This window comes from Paralichthys olivaceus, chromosome 9, assembly GCF_024713975.1.
Source record: "Paralichthys olivaceus isolate ysfri-2021 chromosome 9, ASM2471397v2, whole genome shotgun sequence".
Classification (NCBI taxonomy): Eukaryota; Metazoa; Chordata; class Actinopteri; order Pleuronectiformes; family Paralichthyidae; genus Paralichthys; species Paralichthys olivaceus.
In genome coordinates, this window is record NC_091101.1 from 16,762,818 (window position 1) to 16,783,086 (window position 20,269).

A 20,269-nucleotide genomic window follows, 5' to 3' on the forward strand; every position below is an offset into this window, starting at 1 on the left:
CCACACTTCCCACTAGATGTCAGATTTCTCCTGCTCAAACATGTCAAAGTGTAAGACTCAAACAACAGGGGTCATTAATCACACACAACAGGCCTCTGCGTCCCGGAATCTTTATCCGGCCCCAAATCAGGTGAAAAACAGCCGATTGTGTAAACATCATTCATCACTAATACACAACGTGCTTTCTCAACTTATGCATCATTAAGTTACTGGTTTGTGTTACTGATTAACTCTGTTGATCGGGCAGGTTAATCAACGAGGGATGAGGTGTCCTCCCGACACCTCAGCTTATTTAAAGATGATTTACACTTCCATGCTTTTTCTGTGCAGGGGATCACACACAACAACTCACACAAGGTAGGAATATACCATCATCTTATATTCCTGATGAATATTTGTGCTAATATTATGTGTCGAAAGCCATTATCATCTTCATTGAAGCTTTCTGTTACTGCAAAATAATGAATAGTTTCTTTTGAATCAATTTCTGGTCTTTTATCTGATGCTGTGGGACCCGCAGCTCATATATACACATGTCTCCATGGTGACAGAAACACCACAAAGTTACAAAGTAAAGCCGAAACAGAGAGAGCGGCAGACGACAAACAGATGAGCATGGGGCAGGTGGATTAGAGGATAACATCCAGTACACACACACACACACACACACACACACACACACACACACACACACACAGAGTTTATTCAGCTGTAGTCTTTGGGGCTTGTTCCTTACGCTGCCACATATAGATAGATGCACATATGCTAACAGCACCAGAACCTGCAGGGAGGATGCGAAACAGAATGAGAACGATGCAGTAGCTGTAATTACTATAATCACGCCCGCTGTAATTACTGAACTCACTTCCCTCCTCTTTGCTTTTAAGAGACACATTAGTACTCCCTCCTCCGCTGGAGTCCCCAAAATATGTGAAAAGTGGCTGACATAAAAAGGGGGAGAAAAGAGTCTCTTTAAGCCGAGAGCGTGAAAACCTTTGATGGGGAGTTTGCTGCTCCATAGACAGCGGATCGTCCCTTTAGTCCCCCTGAGAGATGACTCGCAGCTGCAGGAAATGGAGAACGAGACGAGTTTCACGGATGTTCCCTTATTGATTCTGACAAGGCCTTCATCTGCTGAGAGGCGTGATGATGACTCGCGGTGTGCGTGGTTTAAGAGTGCAGTCTGACCTCAAGTCAAAGACAGCTGCCAATTACAAACACGCACCGGCCGCCTTTATTCTACTCTAATTGCTCGTCTGTTGATCTCAGTATAGTGTAGTGAGCTATTGGCTCATATACAGACAAGTGGGTCTCATTTGGTTTGTCTTACTGCTGTGGGGGTGTGATAAACACATTCACTCTCGCACTTGCTCCCTGTACAATGGTGTCATCCTGTGACTTTAATGACCTGCATGTCTCCACACAGGATTCAAAGCACCATGTCCTCTCGATCCATAACCATAGTGACATCTGGAAGGAGCACTGGGCTCGTCCATGATGGTAACTTATTTGTTTCTGTTTTATTGTATCTCTGAAATGTTTCCGAGGTGATCTCCCACACATGAGAGCTTCTTCTTTGTTTTTAGAGATGAGATTGCACGGCACTCGGCTCTCCTCACAGCCAAAACTCCTCCTGGAGGAGGACAGGGAGTCTGGTATCGGCTCTACCCTTGACCTCAGCGGTGCTTTAGAGGGCTGCAACCAACATACCAGTCACCACTCAAACAAACCCTCACACTCGCAGGCTGACAGACTCCCCTTGAAGAAAGGTATGAAGTGGCATGAAGAGGAGAATCACACACTCATTATCTAGGCAGAGGGTTTGATCTCTTTTAAAAGCCAAATAATAACACTAGTGGCTGAAGCTTGTTCTTATTAGATAAGGACATGCTCAAATGATACATAAAGCCAGTGGGATCATACGGTCTGGGCAATAAAAGCAAACTCCTGCAGTGTTTGGCTGCATATGGGTAATGTAATGTGTTACATGGCTCCACTCTCTTCATGTGCAGTTTGCTCTCTGAAGCTATTTCTCTCATCCAGAAAACTAAAAGCACAAAAACAAGAAAAAAAAGACAGTTAAGTGTTTCTGCCAGAAACCAACCAATGTTATCTGTGATACATTTGTTGAAAATAGGTCACTTCTGTTCTCATATTATGAGCCTGACCATCTCCCTGTTTGTTGTTTTGAACAGATGCGAACATCGGGAAGCTGCTTATCGGTCTGTCCAAGATCCCGCTCCTCCTCGTCCTCCTCTTTCTCTTTGTTTGCTCCCTGGACACTCTGAGCTCTGCCTTCCAGTTAGCAGGGGGTAGGTACTGTGAACCCTCACTGGTCCCTCACCGGGTTGATAGTGAGTCAGCCAGTTGACGTCTGATAAATAAATGATTCACTGCAGAAGGGTTCACACTGTCCTACTGGGCCCCTGCTGTATAATTTACTGCAACTCTTCATCTGGTGACCTTTTTAGATTTCGAGAAACGAGTGGTTAGTCTCTTGTTTTACATTGCTCCTGGCATCCCTGTCGTGTATGAGACCAGCATGCTTCTCTGTGTGTGTGTGTGTGTGTATGTGGGCGGCATGTTTAACCAGGTAAAGTGGCAGGGGACATTTTCCAGGACAACGCGGTGCTGTCCAACCCTGTGGCAGGGCTGGTGGTGGGGATCTTGGTTACTGTGCTGGTTCAGAGCTCATCAACCTCCACTTCTATTATCGTCAGTCTGGTGGCCTCTGGACGTGAGTAGGCACATACGTATGTGTGTGTGTGTGTGTGTAAGCATTCTGCAGCGTGAGTTTTAAACAAGAATCAGCCTCATCCAGCCTCAGTTATGGGTTATAAAGCCTCTGCAGGTGATTATTTTGCATGCTAAGTCACAGACAGAGACGAAGCAATGAAAACAGAAAAGACTGGAGAATCCCATGGTGCATCTGTGGCAATTACAAATAGATCTAATTAATTTGTGGTTTATGGTTTTAATCTGATCTTCTGGCTCCCAGCACAATTACATTCTGTGCTGCCTTTGGTGGATACAGTAAATGATGCTATCGCTTTGCTGCTCAGCTTTGAGGAACAAATTAGTGAATGTAGCTTACTGAATACATAGATGTAAGCAAATACATTTGTGTAAGTACAGTTAAAGATTCAACTCTGTTTATTTAAATATACCTAAATGTACTCTAGCAGTCAAGAGGATTGAACCAGCAGGCCAGGAGCCCAGAAGGGCATTTTCATAGCACAGGATAAAGCTAATACCATTAAAAAGTGACCAAATTTCAAAAGGAACAGTTGGGCTCATTTTTGTAAACTTCACTAAAACAGTATTTGTATCTTTGGCTGCATCTTAACAAACTTTATTATGTATACTTTATTATTTTATTTTGCTTGAAGGAATCTTTAGCCTGTATCTCATAACACTGATCATAAATATGATGAATATGAATTGGAATTTCGTGCTTACATTCCATGGCCACTCTCTGGGAACCCAGGTATGTGGTTTCTGATAACTCTAGCTACTCTTGTGAGTAACTACAGCAATTTGTCACTCATTGATTATATAATAGAATAGAACCGAATAGAACAGAATGTCTATCAAAGTGGAAAAATGTGTCTTTGGCTCACCAATAAACAAGCAACAACATGAGGGCAGACAATCATAAAAAAAACCCCACAACAATGGCAGACAGAGTCATAAAAACAAACGACAACATAAAACAACATAAAAACACTGTGTTCTGGATGACAATGGAGGGCTATGGGACATAATAAGCCACATAAGGCTTATAGGCAAGACAGAAAATACTTAGTGGAAATACATTTTATTGGTTTATACCTTTGAAAGAAAATGACAATAAGACAATACATTTACAATTGGCATTATCCATTAGATTTAATACAATTATTGAACCTTTCCTTTTTTTTTTACCTGAAAATGATCATCTGGCAGTTTAGAGTGGCATCATACAGATAATCAAATCAAACCGTCTCACGCCCTGTAATCTCAGTCAGTCGACAGTTTATCACTCAGTCTCATTTGGCATTATGAGGTTATGACCTGTACATGCTGGTTTTTCCGATGTGGTTAAAGTCAATCAGTATGCTGGAGGAGTATACTTCTCTCTCCAAAGCTTTTCTGTCAGAGAGCTAAGAGGGAACTTATAAGTAATTATCAAAAAGAGAAACAAGCATAGCCATGGATGTTAATCGGTGGAAGTGTGTCCTCATTACAGACATCCTCAACAATAGCCCCCTCCCTGCAGAGTGTGGAGGCTAAACTACCCCCAATCTCCTGCAAATCACAATCACACCAAAAACACTTGGTGCATCTGAAATGTGGAAGATCGTGTTTGGTATTATCTGCATGATGTATCATTTCCTTTATCTTTATTTCTCGCATCTTTCTCTGTGGTGTTACCTCACAGTGTTGGAGGTGAGGTCGGCTGTTCCAGTCATCATGGGCTCCAATATTGGGACTTCAGTCACAAACACTATAGTGGCCATGATGCAAGCAGCCGAGAGGACCGAGTTTCAGCGGTGAGTGAAGAAAGGCGGATGATGGAGAAGCAGAGGAGAAATTGAGATTGAAATGGAAAAGTGAAGAGGATAAGTGGGATGATGGAGGGACAAATGATACAAGTGCTGGAGAGAAAGAAGATGCGGGTGCAGAAACAACTATTTTGCTCCCTCTTCTCCAGCTTCCATTTGAGTGTTATTTCTTTAACAGTGAAAATAATGTCACCGATTCACCTTGATGCCAAACCAGTGGCATGAAAAGATGTGGCACTGAGCAGATGGCATGTTACTCAGTCTGTAGTAAAATAAATAACATTTATTAATCTTTCATAACAGTCAAACACAGTAAAATGCTCATTACATCACACACACATCCCAGACAGTTCAGCCATGAAAAGCAGATTAGCAAGCAATCATTCAGAGTAGTTGATCGTGCTGATGGTTGACCTTATCACAGAAAATGATTGTGACCCTCTGCAGAGCCTTCGCTGGTGCCACAATCCACGACTGCTTCAACTGGCTGTCTGTCCTGGTCCTGCTGCCGCTGGAGGCGGTGAGCGGGTTCATGTTCCGGCTGTCCCACCAGCTGGTCACCAGCTTCCAGCTCCGGCCTGGAGAGGACGCACCTGAGCTCCTCAAAGTCATCACTGAGCCAGTCACCAGGCTTATCATACAGGTTTATCTATTAGCCAATCACCATATTTGTAACCGACCTTCACTGCAGCTTGTGCAATCAGGGCTTAGCAACAGAACGTCCATCAAGCCCTGGCTATGTTTAAAAAATGACTCACACACCCACTGTGTTATCTATTCGCTGTGTGGACTCACACACTGGATGCTGCACACTGTAGGTTAGCGTTAGCAGCCGTCCTTCAGCCAAAGTTTATCCTACACACTCGTCAGTCCTCCTCCTAAAACCTTTTGTCTTTTGTTTAAAAATAAAACAGTGTAATCTAAGCAGATAAACCTATTATATAAAGTCTGTTAGAGAAGAGAGTCAGATTTCAGATTTTTACCTCTGCCATGGAGTTTGTGTTTTCACCTCTGTCAGCTGGCTTGTTGTCTGGTTGGATGGTTGGTTGGTTTGTTGGTTTGCTAGTTGGTTGTTTGGATGGCTGGGTAGTTGCTTGGGTAGATTGTTTGTTTGTGTGTTAGTTGGTTGGTTGGTTAGTTAGTTTGTTGGTTAGTTTGTTGGTTTGTTAGTTGGTTGGTTGGGTAGTTGGTTTGTTTGTTTGTTAGTTGGTTGGTTTGTTTGTCAACAGTGTCTTTGGTTGAAGGATGGAACACAGGAGAAGTAACCCAAGCTTTAAACTTTAGTGGAGAAGGATGCAGGAATTTTTGTATTACTTTCTTTAACAACAAAAGAAAAACTACATCTCTGACTCAACCAAGGGCCCACTGTTTTGACAACTGAAGATAACTTAAGTGGTAAATCTGCGAGAACAGAAAACTTGATCGACTTAATCACCAGTAAGACGAGTGGAGCTCAGAGGGCAGTCAGGTTCTATGAGGTGAAGGAGCTGAACCCAGGGCTTCTGGTTAAAAAAAGTGAAGGAGGTTATTTTGATCTTTTAACCTTCCCTTCCCTGAGAGCTGAAAAATATTGTTCCTTCCATCCTCAGCTGGACAATTGTGTGATCACAGGGATTGCCATGGGAAATAAGGACATGAGGAACAGGAGCCTGGTGAAAGAATGGTGCCAGACTGACCTTGTTACGGTAATGACTTGTCTGCACCGCTGTATGTCTGTGCGCGTGTCACATTCTGGCACCGCATAGCCTGTCTCCTGCCAATTTTCATAATAGCATCTTTCTTTCTTTCATCAGACCACAGACAATGTGAGCACTGAAAGCTGTGGTCACAGTCCTGAATTGTCCCAGCCGTCAGTGAAGTGTGAGTTCCAAGGGATGTAACCCTCCCTCTTCATAATCATTATGTATTTCTTGATACAATACGACTCGATACAATTCAACATGATACGACACGACATAACACAATAGGATACAATGTGACCTATGGCATCATATTATGGTATCACTAATGTTAGCAGCTGTCTCTGGGGTAACATCCTGATGATTGTTCGCCCTATCACTCTGCAGGTAGGCATCTATTTGTTTCCACCCCGCTGTCAGACCTCACCGTGGGGCTGATTCTCCTCGCAGCCTCCCTGGTTGTCCTCTGCTCCTGTCTGCTGCTTCTGGTCAAGCTGCTCAACTCTCTCCTTAAAGGCCATGTAGCAAAGGTCATCCATAAAGTCATCAACACAGGTGAGCATACATTGAGCTGCTGGAGATTTTACTCAGTGTTCCTGCATATAGCAAATACTGAATTTTTCTGCAAGAAACCAAAAAGGCTATCTGACACTGCTTTGGATGCTGCATTGAGTACATATGGGTCATTTCCATCTCTCTGCTCCTTATCTCAACAGACCTGCCTTATCCGTTCGGTTGGCTGGCAGGATACGTGGCCATGTGCGTGGGAGCTGCAGTGACATTTGTGGTCCAGAGTAGCTCGGTTTTTACTTCAGCCATGACTCCGCTCATAGGTGATATGACACAATACCATATGATACAATACGATGCAATGTGACACAGTGTTGTCTGTGGCATCATATGATGGTATCAGTGGTGCACTCATTTTTGTTGTATTGAAGTTGTACCTTGGGGTTTTTATTTTCCAATTTCAAACCTGTTTTCACATGTTATATAATTCATGCAAGATGATACAAATTTTTAGTCATTTGATCTGCTGCATATCTGTGATCTCAGTTTTTAACTTGTCCCATTCACACCACAGACTCAACATTAACATTGATCTCCACTTCCTCCCACTGTCACTAATACAACCAATCACAAGTCAGCTCCATGATGTATCAAAAAAGTAATTAAAACCACATTTACCAGAAAAATTGGGCATACATGAGAGTGATAAAAACTATGTATTGTGACAGAAACCTTTGAAAATTAATTACTTAACATGTTTTTTTCAATTTTTAATTTGGTCCATGTTGCATCCATTAACATGGAGGAGGCAGGGTTTCTGACCTATACTGCAGCCAGCGCGCGATCATGACACTTAACTTTTGTGATCCTTCTTTTCGTCCATCCTGATATACGTCTATGATTGACACAAACAATTATTCTCATGGGTGATTAGTAAAATACAATGTTTAGTTGAATCCCAGTTTCTCCAGTTTGTGTCGTGTGAGCTCAGACAACATTCTGTTTATAATCTGCGTATGATTCCAGCAATTGTCCAGCTTGAGAGTTGTGAAGTCTCTTCTCATCTTAACCTCGTTGTTATCATATTTCATAAGGTTCAGGCCTTCAGGGAGATTGTCTCATTAAACCAGAGCTGTACTGTGCTGAGTATCACAGCGGGTCAGCGTTGTGCAGAGGTGGCAGTCATATCAATTTTCTAAACTCCGATTTGGGCATTTTATGTTGGAAATCACAGTCACTTCACATGTGTACATAGATCGTGTCATTTCATGTTTTTCATGCATAGAGAGAATGATTGTAAACAACAGCTCAGAGTTATTCTTTCTGTCAATCATTCCTGTAATTACCTCTGTAATCGAGCACAGAGTCTGCACTGTTGTTTTTAATGCCGCTGCTTTCTGCTCCAAGTTTTAAGTTTTACGATTACATTCTCTAAACGGCCATTCTCAGTGATAAATGAACAGTCCACTGACCAAAGGTTAACTCGTTTACTTTAGTCTCGTATTTATCAACTGATTAATTTGCTTGTGTTCTCGTACTTTCCAGAAAATTACTTGAAATCCCTTGATGACTAATAACCCGTTGATCAGCTATAGTTGGGGCCAAATAAGGACATAATACTGCTTAATTCCACTGATTGAGTCTTGTGACGTTTGAAAGAGCAGGTTGCATAACCAGCACTGTATGCCCCTGGCTAAATGAAGCATGTAAAATCAGAGCCATCAGCCTGCTACACAGCGATAAATGTGAGATGGGAATAATTTCTCATTCTAAACAGGAATAATTAACTGGTTTGAAATGAAGCTAAAAGGCAAGATAGCGTACACACGGAGGAGGATTTCCAATCCACAGATACACTTGATTTATGAAATTAAGGATGTGTTTATTTCACTCTGGATGTTAGCTTTACCTCTTCTTCATCCCTCGCTCTTACTATGTCTTGTATTCCGCGATGAAAACAAACTGGCAGAGAATAAACATTTTCACGTGATTTCAGTAGTTTTAGCTTCATGGATGCAGCAGCAGAGTCGTCTTGCTGTGGTTGTCAGTTTCGGTCAAGCAGCCACTCTTTTGACACTCATTAGTCATTGCCTCTGGCAAAGTAATTTTTCAGCCTGTGTTTTTTAAAATATTTATTCATCTCAAACACAGAGAACTAATTATTTTATGTTGTACTAATAATTCGAATAGTTGAATTTGCTCTTTTTAAAAGCACGATTTATGCCTCCATGATTATCAGGACATTATTACATTATTATGCTCGGAAAGATTTCAACTTTTCTTTCTTTTAAACGTTCGATTAGTGTAGTTTGATTTTGACATTTCTGGGATCATTTCTGAGATTGTTTATCTTCCTTGTTACTTGTCTGTTTATGTCAGGAGCTGATGATTGTTGTGGATTTTACACAAACAGGAAAACGACAGTAGCTTTTACATTTCCTGGTTAACTGTCGTTGTTTAATTTCCTTGTTTACACCGACTAGAATGTTGCTGTCACCTCTCTCAGGTATTGGTGTGATCAGTCTGGAGCGGGCCTATCCTCTCACCCTGGGCTCCAACATTGGCACCACTGCCACAGCCCTGCTGGCAGCTCTGGCCAGTCCCAGGAACAAACTAGCGGCTGCTTTGCAGGTAGGCTGAAACGACAAAGAGATAAGGACATTTCATGAATATATTTTCCACTGAAGTGACTCTCAGAGATGAGGAAGAACACAGACAGCAACACAACAATAAGATTTCTATGTATGATGATAAGTGTGTAAAAATGTTTAAATGTACAATTAAGAACATGGATTTATGCTTCACACGTGATCAGAGGGCAGGTAAGTAGACACTGAATATAAAACTGGAGCACCAATACTTGCTGTGAGGGTCGTTCACAATGGGAATGATAACAGTAACCATAACTATGTGAGCATCCATACAATAGACAGTAATGAATGCTGCCATTTTTGTATTTGGAGGCAGAGTCTGCACAGCAGCTAACGGGTGATGGAGCCGTAGTCACGAGGTCTCACTGATGCAATGCTCAATCAATCTAAGGTGTCAATCGTGACGTTTCAATCTGTATTTACAACATCAACTAATTAATTAAAACCAAACTTACTGGAAATGTAGCACTGGAACAAACAGAAGTGTGATAAGAACTAACTAACAATGACAGAAACTTTCTTTGAGCAAAATGTATTTAATGTGTACTTTGAATTTTAAGTTTGGCCCATTTCTCATCTATTAACGTGGAGGAGAAGTAATTTGCCCTCATAAATGTGATCGTTTCAATGCTACAGCCTTTGAATGTGGATATACTTTTATTCGCTGTCAGTATTTCTATTGTTGATCAAATCAGTCTGAGTGATCCCTACTTACTATTGTCACTTTAATTTTAGTTACTGTTTTGGTGTGGGCTCAGCAATCCCCCTTTAGTTAGAACAATTTTTTAAATGATTTATTTATAATCAATGTTAAATTTATTGTTTTATTTTGTATGGATGGCCTTTTAGTGTTAGGACATAAAATTGTTTATGCCAAAATGTTGCAATGACTGATGAGTCGTCCCTAAAACTTTTATATTTTAAATACTGTATAATTATATTTGTGCATAGATCGCTCTGTGTCACCTCTTCTTCAATGTCTTTGGCATCCTGCTGTGGTATCCTCTTCCCTTCATGCGTCTGCCGATAAGGATGGCTCGCATCCTGGGTAATCGCACTGCCAAGTACCGCTGGTTTGCAGTCTTGTACCTTCTCCTGTGCTTCCTACTCCTTCCCTCGCTGGTGCTGGGCCTCTCACTGGCTGGCTGGCGGGTGATGGCTGGCGTTGGGGCTCCTTTCCTGGGCGTGTCTATCTTCATTGCCATGGTAAATATGCTGCAGGCCCACAGCCCCCGTCACTTGCCTGCCAAGCTCCAGAGTTGGGACTTCCTGCCCCAGTGGATGCGCTCTCTCAAACCGCTTGACCGCATGATCGCCAAGACAACTTTCTGCTGCAGCTCGCTGTGCGAGGAGGGGCCGGGGGAGGAAGATGAGGAGCATATATCAACACAGATGAACCCTGTCGACCAAGAGAAAGAGTCTGTGCAAAGGAAAGCACAGCAGGCATATGATAACCCCGTCCTGGATTACCTGGATGAGAGCAGACCAGGGGTGCGGGTTCTTAAACTAAAAGGGTTGGAGAGATGCAACAGCACTCCGCTGTAGACGGTCTAGTTACAGAAGCCTTGTGGGAAAAGTAGGACTGGGAAAAGCAATTTTATGATACTTTGGAAATAAATCCATTTCTAATAATTGATTGACAGATCGTTTCAGATATAATTTCTAAATGCCAATATTTCATGAGTGCAGTATGAGATTTTAGTTCAGAAAATGCAGCTCTGCAGCTTGAAGCCAGACCAAATATTATGATTTATTGCTAGTGGCTCACATCGTCACAGTCCGAATCAGAAAAGCTTTATTGTTGCCTGCAGGGAAATTGTTTTGTCACACTTGCTCAACACATGACTGATGCAAAAGAAGTAAAGAAGTAGAACATGTTAAATTAAAAACAACCAAACACAATAAATGCTATACACAGTTAGTGAACAGAAAAAAGAGGAACAAATGGGAATGTGCAAAAACTAACATGATTGAAGTCCCTGGAGAATCAGGAGACACGCAGGGTTGCAGAGTGTCACGGTAGAAGAGTGGACGACGCCACACAGCGTTGATAATTTAGCAAATGTGATTTGACATCTTTTAAAAAGATGAAGATGACAAGTACCTCACCTCAATTTTGAAGTCAATGTTCTGGAGCTTTGAGTCATATCACATGGTTTTCATTTCCATTTTTACTGAACTCTTTCACAACTTTTCATTAATGTTCGACTTTCTTTGACCTGGGCAAGTTTTATCCACTGATGGCAATCATTAGTGAAAAGCTCCAAAACAGCTATTTAATGGACTTTAAGTTGTTTTTTTCTGCTCAACTGCTTTTATCAAGGTTAGAAAGTACACACGCAACATAAATTAGCATTCTCTAGAAACACTATGATGCTTGCATCCACAGCTGTTCTCAGGTTGTCTAGATGAAGTGTATCTGTCCCCAACAAATAAACCATAAATAAACACGTACACATTGCAGAAAATGAAGCACGATTCTGTAACTGCATTTAAAGACACACATGCACACAATTTACATTGTTGCCATAGTTCAACACTGGACTTTAATTCAACCAATAAATAATAATGCAAATGGTTTGTGAGGAAGGAAATATGATCAATATATTTAAATCTGGGTGATACACACAAAATGTAAACATAGCTGTTTCTTGTAGAAAACTCCTTGGAGAAGTTTAAATAAGTGAATTATATTTCTTGCTGCAAATGTATTAACATTAACATTAACATTTATTCAGGGGGTAGAGTGGGTCGTCCTCTAACCAGAAGGTCGGTGGTTTGATACCATTTCCAGAACAGCCACAAATTTTCTCCATTTGGAAGTTTGCAGAGGCAAATAAGCAGTCGATGATCCTTTCCAAGGTCTTATGTCAGAAGGATTATGTTCAGAGTAAGAAGTGACAGCTCTTATTTTTCCTAGAAGTTCATCAATTAGGTGTTTTCTGTTTCTGTCCAGAGCAGAGAGATGGAAAAGGACACCGCCTTGTTGTGAGCAGCACAGTCTAATTATGAAACAATCTTTTTTACCACATGGACAAATGTTTGATTATAATGTTAAAAGACCATGTACTCACTTGTTATATAAGCGTTTGTGGGCGACTGAATACACGCAGATGCTGAGCATTCAAAGAATCATCACGTTAGCTACTTAATGTGAGTATATGAATGTGCTGTAGCTTGTGTGCGTGTGTGCACGCTCGCCTAAGTGGGTGAGTGTGTGCGCTCGGGAGGTGTTGTTGTGGAACGTGTGAATATGTGCCGCTTTTGTTTTTGCACTGTGACAATTGATCATGCGTTGAAGAAATGTGGACTCTCTACATACTGACGAGGGAATGAAAAGAGAAAAAGTCAGACTTCATTGCTTTCACAGCGAAGGTGACAGACAGAGGAATGACATTTTAAACAAACAGGATGAAAGTGAACGTACACTGAATGAAAAGACTGTTTGTGTCTGCTGGTAAAATGATCGTTTTCTGTTTGTTACTGTCGAACAGAAACTTGCACTCTGCTTTGTTACACTTTTATTGCACAATCTGCAAACGTACACTTTTTGTTTCAACAAAAGCGTCCGTCTCTCATCATACTCCTCTGATCCTGCCATGCCCTTTAATGTTGTGGTGTTGTAAATGAGATGCAACCATCTCCCTCATCAGACGTGGCAATGTGGACAGAGTTTGCATCATCCTGCTCGATCTCATGTGGACCTGGGAGGCTTTTTCAGAGCAGTGTGCAAAGAAATGAGAGCAAGAAACTACCGTGACATTCACTCCTCGCAAAAAAGCACCCAATGCACAGCAACAGAGCTGATGTGATTGCTGATTATAACTCGTGTGGGTGCAGTTTGGGTCAGTTGGATCCAGCAGGGTTGTGTCACAGTCCTGCCCGACCCTCGTGTCCTGGCAAACAGGGAAGATACGGAGCTGCCAATTGAGGCCCTTGATCTGCTGTCATCCTTATTGTTCTGTCTCTACGTTATTTGATTCATCTATTTAGAATCTTTAATACCTTAAATTCCTCTGACTCACATTCATCGTGTCTGTCTCTGCAGGTGCTCTGGAGTTGTGTGTGTTTTGGCTACAGACAAATACCTGTATTGTCCTCTTAGACACAAAAGTCATTTGTCTCTGCCATTTAAATGAAGCTTCCATCATGTAGAACAAAAGGCAAATCACATTCTTCAATAACTAATTTCATGAACGCTTTCAACACCTCAGATTCTGCTTCCGAAGCATTTTTGCTTCAACACCCCTGCATCTGCGAATGCAGCAATAATCTAACTTCAGCAACTTTTTGCTGTGTAAGATGTTGTCTAATGTTGAGTATTTCTCAAAGTGATTACAACACGACACGCTTGATCAATATTAAATTTAATACTGCTGAAACAAGAATGTGGTGGTAAACCTTTAACCTGAACCGGTCCACTGGCACATCTGCAGTATTGTTCCCATTGAGTTGGTTTGTTTGCATGAAAGGAGAAGAGTGGGCCTCCCCCAGCAATTATCACAAATAGTCTTAATTTCAGCTTTAAATAGAGGCTCTAATTATATCACTGTATGTCTGATAACACTTAGTGATTATGATTAATGCCAGATCCACATTTGCACAAGAAAAAAAAGAGAATAATATCTTTATTTATACAGCTCTTCTCAAAACAAAGCCACAAAGTGCTTCACAAATAAAAACATGCATGTAAAACCACACAATAATAAAACTACACAAAACATTGTGTTAAAATGACAACATCCAATTTAAAAAAATAAACATGAAAGCTAGATTGCTTGATGAGCCAGCGATCAAATGCCACATTAGCAGAATACATTTGTTGAAGAAAATAAATTGGACTTTAGTTCAAAGTATAATAAAATGGTTGAAATTGATAAACTTACAACTGATTAAACAGATTGTGAGACAACAAATAAGTGCAGTTATTTTGAGTGAGCGTTGAAAAAAACCTAACCAGATGTAGAATGACTTGCATTCACACATTAGCATTTAACACTCACTGAGAGACAGCAAATTAAAAAACGAAATTACTCAAAGTTGATTTTACTAAGGCTGGTTACTGTTTTTCTAAAAGATTAACCACGCGAACAGAACTGGAAATAATCCATAAATATTCCACAGAAAATAAGCTGTTCTTTCGTCGCCAGTGGCTGTTGTCATATCAACAAAGTGTGCGCCTGTTGTGACACAAACCTGCAGCAGCCGCTCCGCTCTCAAATGTTCTCTTATACTTCTCTGCTGAGAGTCCAGCTCAAACCTCATGATATCCATGTAACGCAGGTTTTGTTTCATGTGATTGCATTAGTTCTTCTAATAACTCAAACCACGAGGATGAATTTGAATGAGAACCTTGTTTTCAGTCCAGTAACCATATGATGATGGACCTGCATGCCCACACATACTATGCAGGATCAGACCTTGATGGCCACAGACAGAGAGAGTCATAATGTATTAAAGCACAGTGAAGTGTTATATCGGAAAAGCCTTTGTGCTGTAGGAGGGTGTATTAGTGGCAATGCGTCAGGCTTAGCTGGTGTGAGATAACTTGTTAAAGAGCAATAGTGGAGAAAAAGGTGAAGAAGTGTGAAGTGCAGGCCAACGCTCACTGCTACAACAACTGGTGATAATGTTAAATGTCAGAACTTAAAAGATACATATTGTGCATTTAAGTTTGTTTAGACGGTTTGCCCACATTTAAAAAACGTGCACACAACTGCTTATTTTGGGATAAAAGAGGCGGAAAAAAGCAAGGTGAAGCGAGAGCAAAGAGAATTTTAGATGAAGGCTGGAAGTGGTAAGCCATTCAGAGCAGACTGGCCTTCATCAGGAGGGGAGCCTCAAGGAGACCGTGTTTCAGACAGAGGCTGAAAGAGGAGCTGCAGCAACAGACAGTACAAGGAAAGGGAAGAGTTTTCTAAATCAAGCAGAGACAAGTTTTTAGCTGTTCTCTTTATCAGCGCTGCACACGCACATAATTACCTCCATTCGTATTGAATGCAAATCACATAGAGGAGAGAAAGATGGAGGGAGAGGGCGAGAGAGAGCGAGAGAGAGAGAGAAAGACAGAGAGAGAGAGAGTTTGGGGTAAAACACTCTCATCCTGCAGGGCGAGGTGGGTGGTTGATTGGAAATATGTTTGTTTTTACAGAATATTTTCTGGATGTGGTCACACTTCAGTTGCTGACTTCGAAGAATCTGTGATTTATTCTTGTTTTAACAAGAAATTGAGCTGCATTATTTTCCTTATTTAGAGCCATTTGTAACTGTTATTTTAAGCTACGTAAAATCATGTCAATGTCTCATGTACAAATAGGTTTGTTGATATGATGAAACACAAAATTACCTTTACACCCAGGGAAGAATAACATCTGTGTGCGATTTGTGGTGGAACATGTGCTAACCGCTGCAATGAAAGCAACTCAAGCTTCAAAGAATCATGTATAATGAGCTGATACATCCCATTCGAATTGTAGCACTGAGAAAAATGACACTGACAATATAAATAAAATAATAAATAAAACATAATCCCTAAAAGTCAGAATAATCTGACATCTACAATTTGTTTCTAATTTTTAAACTCTGCCCGGCTAAGTCACTCGTAGTTTGTCCATTATGACAGAATGTAAAGAAAGCAGAACATCAATAGCAGGACTTGAAGCAGAAAACAACATCACACCAGCAGATTCCTCACGAGGCAACACGGCAAAACAACAAGACAAGGAACTTTTGTGCATTTTACACCTTGAATCAAGCCTCACACTGCACATTATATCTTGCTTATGTTCCATTGGAACAACAAATACGATTTCATATTTTTCCACTAAAAACTTAATTTAATAATGTCAATATGTCAATGCGCACATTCATAATCTAATCAGATCTAATCTGATTAAAGTTTCATATCAACGTGAAAGTGAAAGTATACATGAAATACATTTTCCCCAAAGTAGTTTTTTGTTATTTTAGGTAGTTCTTGCTGTTAATTTATCCAGTAAATTTTGTTTTGATAGTCGATCTGAATCTATAAAAACAGGGTTTGACATCATGATTGACAGCTGAGACTGAAACTGGGTTTCTGAAGGACCTCGCTACCACAGCTCCATCCCACGATTTGCTGCTGCGCAGACTCTGGCTAGTGTAAACTATGTAAACTATTGTAAAAGATAGTAAAAGGACACCTTATCTTAACTCAAATGAAATTCTTGGTATTATCTACGTGTGTGGTTTGAGATGCGGTACTCGTCGTTTACACGCTACAAGTTTACAATGTGCCATGAAGTCACAGACCCTGAACTCAGGAGGAGGCTGAGCGGTGGCTCACAAGCTGAAGATGATTAACCCTCTTCATAAAAGTGGAGAGAACTCTGACTTCTACCAGATATTATTAAATGTGTCCCTCCTGCCTCAGATATCCCTCATAATCTGGTCAGTGTTGACGATGACTGATCACCAATGGCTTTAATCAACCAGAACAAAACCAGATCACACACCGTTTGAGCTCTACTTCCAGCCATTTCCTCCAAATTTCAAATTGGATTTGGTGAGGAGTGGCCCTTGGGTAGAGGATGCAGGAGGAGGGACTTAGACATGTCGCTGTGGAAATTGCATGTTGTTATTTACAGACATCAGGGCTTATCACCAAAACCTCTCATTTTCAACATCTTCGTCACCATTCTCTACACGTATGGAGCCTCTTTTTAATGCTGAGATGTTTTTCTTCTTCTTTTTTTCAGTTAACATGCCCAGTGAATATTCCTGACTGTATTCCTGCTGACTATCAGATGATTGGTATCAGGATTAATAAAAAAAAAGACGATCCACATCAGAGACTGTAAATAGAGATGGACGACACATCTCTTCTTCTCTTCCTCTCATTATCCATAAATGAATCCAAAATATCCCAGATACGAGCGCTGCACCGTCACGTCCCTTTGTTTACAGTAGATACACACACTCGATCAGTCTCAGCTGTCAACATCTAAAAAACATTAAAAAAAACTAATTATAACTAAACTTACCAGAAACATGAGGACTAGAACAAACATCACTGCGAAATGACAGAAATCAACGATGAGAAACATTTCTTTGACGTCTACTTTGACTTTTTAATTGGTCCCATGTGCCCTTTGCTAACATGGAGTTGGAGTTCAATACTTAAACCAGCCACTAGGGGACGATCAAGATGCTTTGGCTTCAATTTTGGGGAGCTGTCATGTTGTCCATCTTTATATACAGTCAATGCTTGGTACCATATGATTCTCTGAAGTGGCTTACAAGGGCATACAGTCTAGTTTATTGATTTGTCTTTGGACAAACAGCAGCGTCTGACTTGGTAGATGAAGACTTGGTGGACTGCAGCCAGCACATAGAAACTAACCCAACAGAAATGAGCCAACAAATCTGTTTACTGTGTGCTGTTCATTTGGGCTGGAAGCTGTCTTCAAAGATACAGACACAATCCACCACTGCCAACAGTCTGTTAAGCTGCACATCAATGTCAGTGTCTTAAATAGATCTGACAACAGCAATGTGTGATTTAAGAAAAATTGCAACAGTCAGATCCGGCCGTTCTTTAGAAGATGCTAAGAAAGTGACCCTTATAACTTTGTACTGGTTTTCCATAAGAATTGCTTCACCTGTGGATCATGTGTTTGCTTTAATTGTAATATGAATATTGCTTCAACCTTTCTTTAGAAATTGATTGTTTTAACAACCCTAACTGTCTTAAGTGGAAAAATCCTTAATTAAATGTATAAAACAACTAGACCTTTGTCAGGATGTTTCAATTCTGTCACCTTCTGCTTTACCTGTGGCTTTACCCGTCTCTGCTATAACGTCCTGGACAATCGACATATGATGAAGGAAAAATACACCAGTAGTGATTCAGTTATTTCCTTCCACTGTTTGTATTGGTCATGTCATCCTGTAAACTTGACATTATCACATCCGTGAGAGTCGCGTCAGCAAGATATTAATCTGCAGTGATGATGAAGACAACACCTCCCATGATCCCACGCTGCTGTCATCAAAATGACTTTAGTTATTGTTTTGATTAAAGACCTCTAGTTACTGAAGTTACAAATTAAAGTTTTAGCATGTTCTGCTTTTAAGCCTCTGCTTCTGTTTTAACTACTTTTTTCATGTAAAGCATATAAATAACTATTTTATTAATATTAATATCAACCATAACATGCTAGACTGTCAGATTATTTGTTTCTGAAATGTCCACATTCTTCATAAAGCCTTTTGACTTGGTTGTTATCAGAACTCAAACACAGAGCACAGGAGTTCTGCTCCAACAAGCAGCCATGACCTTTTCAACTGGATGCAATTCAGTGTGTGAACGGTGGCTTGTAGTAGCACTGGTGACAGCTGGGAAGCCCACTTCTCCAGATATGCCTTTCTTTTCTGGAGAGTGTGAATATAGTACATGTCTAAATTTTTCTAAAAGAAAATGTCTGTGATATAATAACAAGCGTCATCTGCAGCAGGAACATGAATTTTCACAGTAGATCTTGGCAGCAACAAAAACAAAAAAAACACAAGTGCCAGGTTGTTTCACACTTTTTAAGTGTAAAATTACTAGTCATAACTTTCATTATCCTGAAGTTAATGTGATGTAGTCGGTTCTTTTCCAGCATTGACTCAAAATAGAGATATTGTTTTTTGTTGATCTCCTGCAGTCATCAGCTGGATCAACTGGACTTTTCTTTTTTTCTAGCTTCATTTGGTGTCGTGACCAGGAGTCATGGATGAGTTTTCACTGGGCTCATTTGTTTGTGTGGATAGAACTCTAACCACATGCACATGCACACTATCAAACATTCCCAAACATAGAAGCACACACACACACACACACACACACACACACACACACACACACACACACACACACACACACACACACACACACACACACACACACCAAATGCACCAACAAATTACTCAGAGATGCGGGACACTGGTTTCCTCGGAATCTGAAACAGAAATAAATAGCCACTTTATCACAGCTGCTCCTAACACTGTGTTTCCCTTTCCCTTCTGTGTGTTGTTTGTCTCCTTCCCTTTTGTGTGTGTGCTTGTGTGTGTGTGTGTGTGTGTGTGTGTGTGTGTGTGTGCTCACCCCAAACCTACTGCAGCATTTAAACCATCCACTCCTGATTCATCAATGCTGAATGTTCAAAGAGTTCAAATAAAGACGTCACATTAACATTTAGCATTAACAACCTAGACCTGTTTTGTTAAATTTTACACAACAACAGATGTCAGGTTAGGTTTGGGAATGCAAGTTTATTCATTTATCAGACGTTTGTTCATCAGATAAATACACTGAACATTTTAAAAATGAAATCAAGGGTTAAACAAATGTACTATTCTCAAAATGTTACTTGAGAAAATGAAATGAAATAAAAAAGTGAAAATTCTTTCCCAATGAAGTTACTACCCTTGCCAATGGGGGGTGCTGCAGCGCCCTCATCACCCCTCACTTATAGCGTCCTCATCCCTCCCGATTGCTCAGTCACTCAGCGTGGTAATGTCCCGGCTGTGATTACCTGCTTGTCTGTCTGCAGTGCAGTTTTATCAGTTGAGCTTGAAACGTCTTCCACCACGTCCGGCCTCATTTTCATCTTCCAGGCTGGTCCCGATATCTCCTCTATCATTTTGACCAACCCACTCTCCAACCAGAACCACTTTACTTGTTAGCACAGCCAGACCTGACCTCCCCAGCTAATTTTTTGGCTCAGGAGCCCTCCCTCCTGACCCATGAGCCATGTAAATGTGCCGTGCATGGACCTCTGCACACTAACTCAGTCCTCATGAAGTCTCACCAGCGGGGTCATTTGTTGGAGCAGTACATCTCTGCTAGTATTAGAACTGGCTG

The 20,269-nt window shown here is 40.8% G+C and overlaps 1 protein-coding gene and 1 long non-coding RNA gene across 2 annotated transcripts; one reads left to right on the forward strand and one right to left on the reverse strand.

Annotated features, from left to right (window-relative positions):
- Window positions 1-211: 211 nt before the first annotated feature.
- On the forward strand, window positions 212-11,852 carry slc34a1b (solute carrier family 34 member 1b). The gene is made up of 13 exons (XM_020078795.2): window positions 212-357; window positions 1,427-1,500; window positions 1,587-1,769; window positions 2,196-2,312; window positions 2,594-2,737; window positions 4,421-4,532; window positions 4,992-5,187; window positions 6,134-6,229; window positions 6,338-6,404; window positions 6,611-6,778; window positions 6,940-7,056; window positions 9,240-9,364; window positions 10,336-11,852. Exons 1-13 carry the CDS (start codon window positions 263-265, stop codon window positions 10,927-10,929), a joined length of 2,088 nt encoding a protein of 695 aa, XP_019934354.2. The 5' UTR covers window positions 212-262; the 3' UTR covers window positions 10,930-11,852.
- On the reverse strand, window positions 9,170-10,491 carry LOC138411469 (uncharacterized). Its single transcript, XR_011244105.1, has 2 exons — window positions 10,351-10,491; window positions 9,170-9,369 (listed from the first exon to the last, which is right to left on the reverse strand). It is a non-coding gene; the product is annotated as an uncharacterized lncRNA (long non-coding RNA).
- Window positions 11,853-20,269: the final 8,417 nt, after the last annotated feature.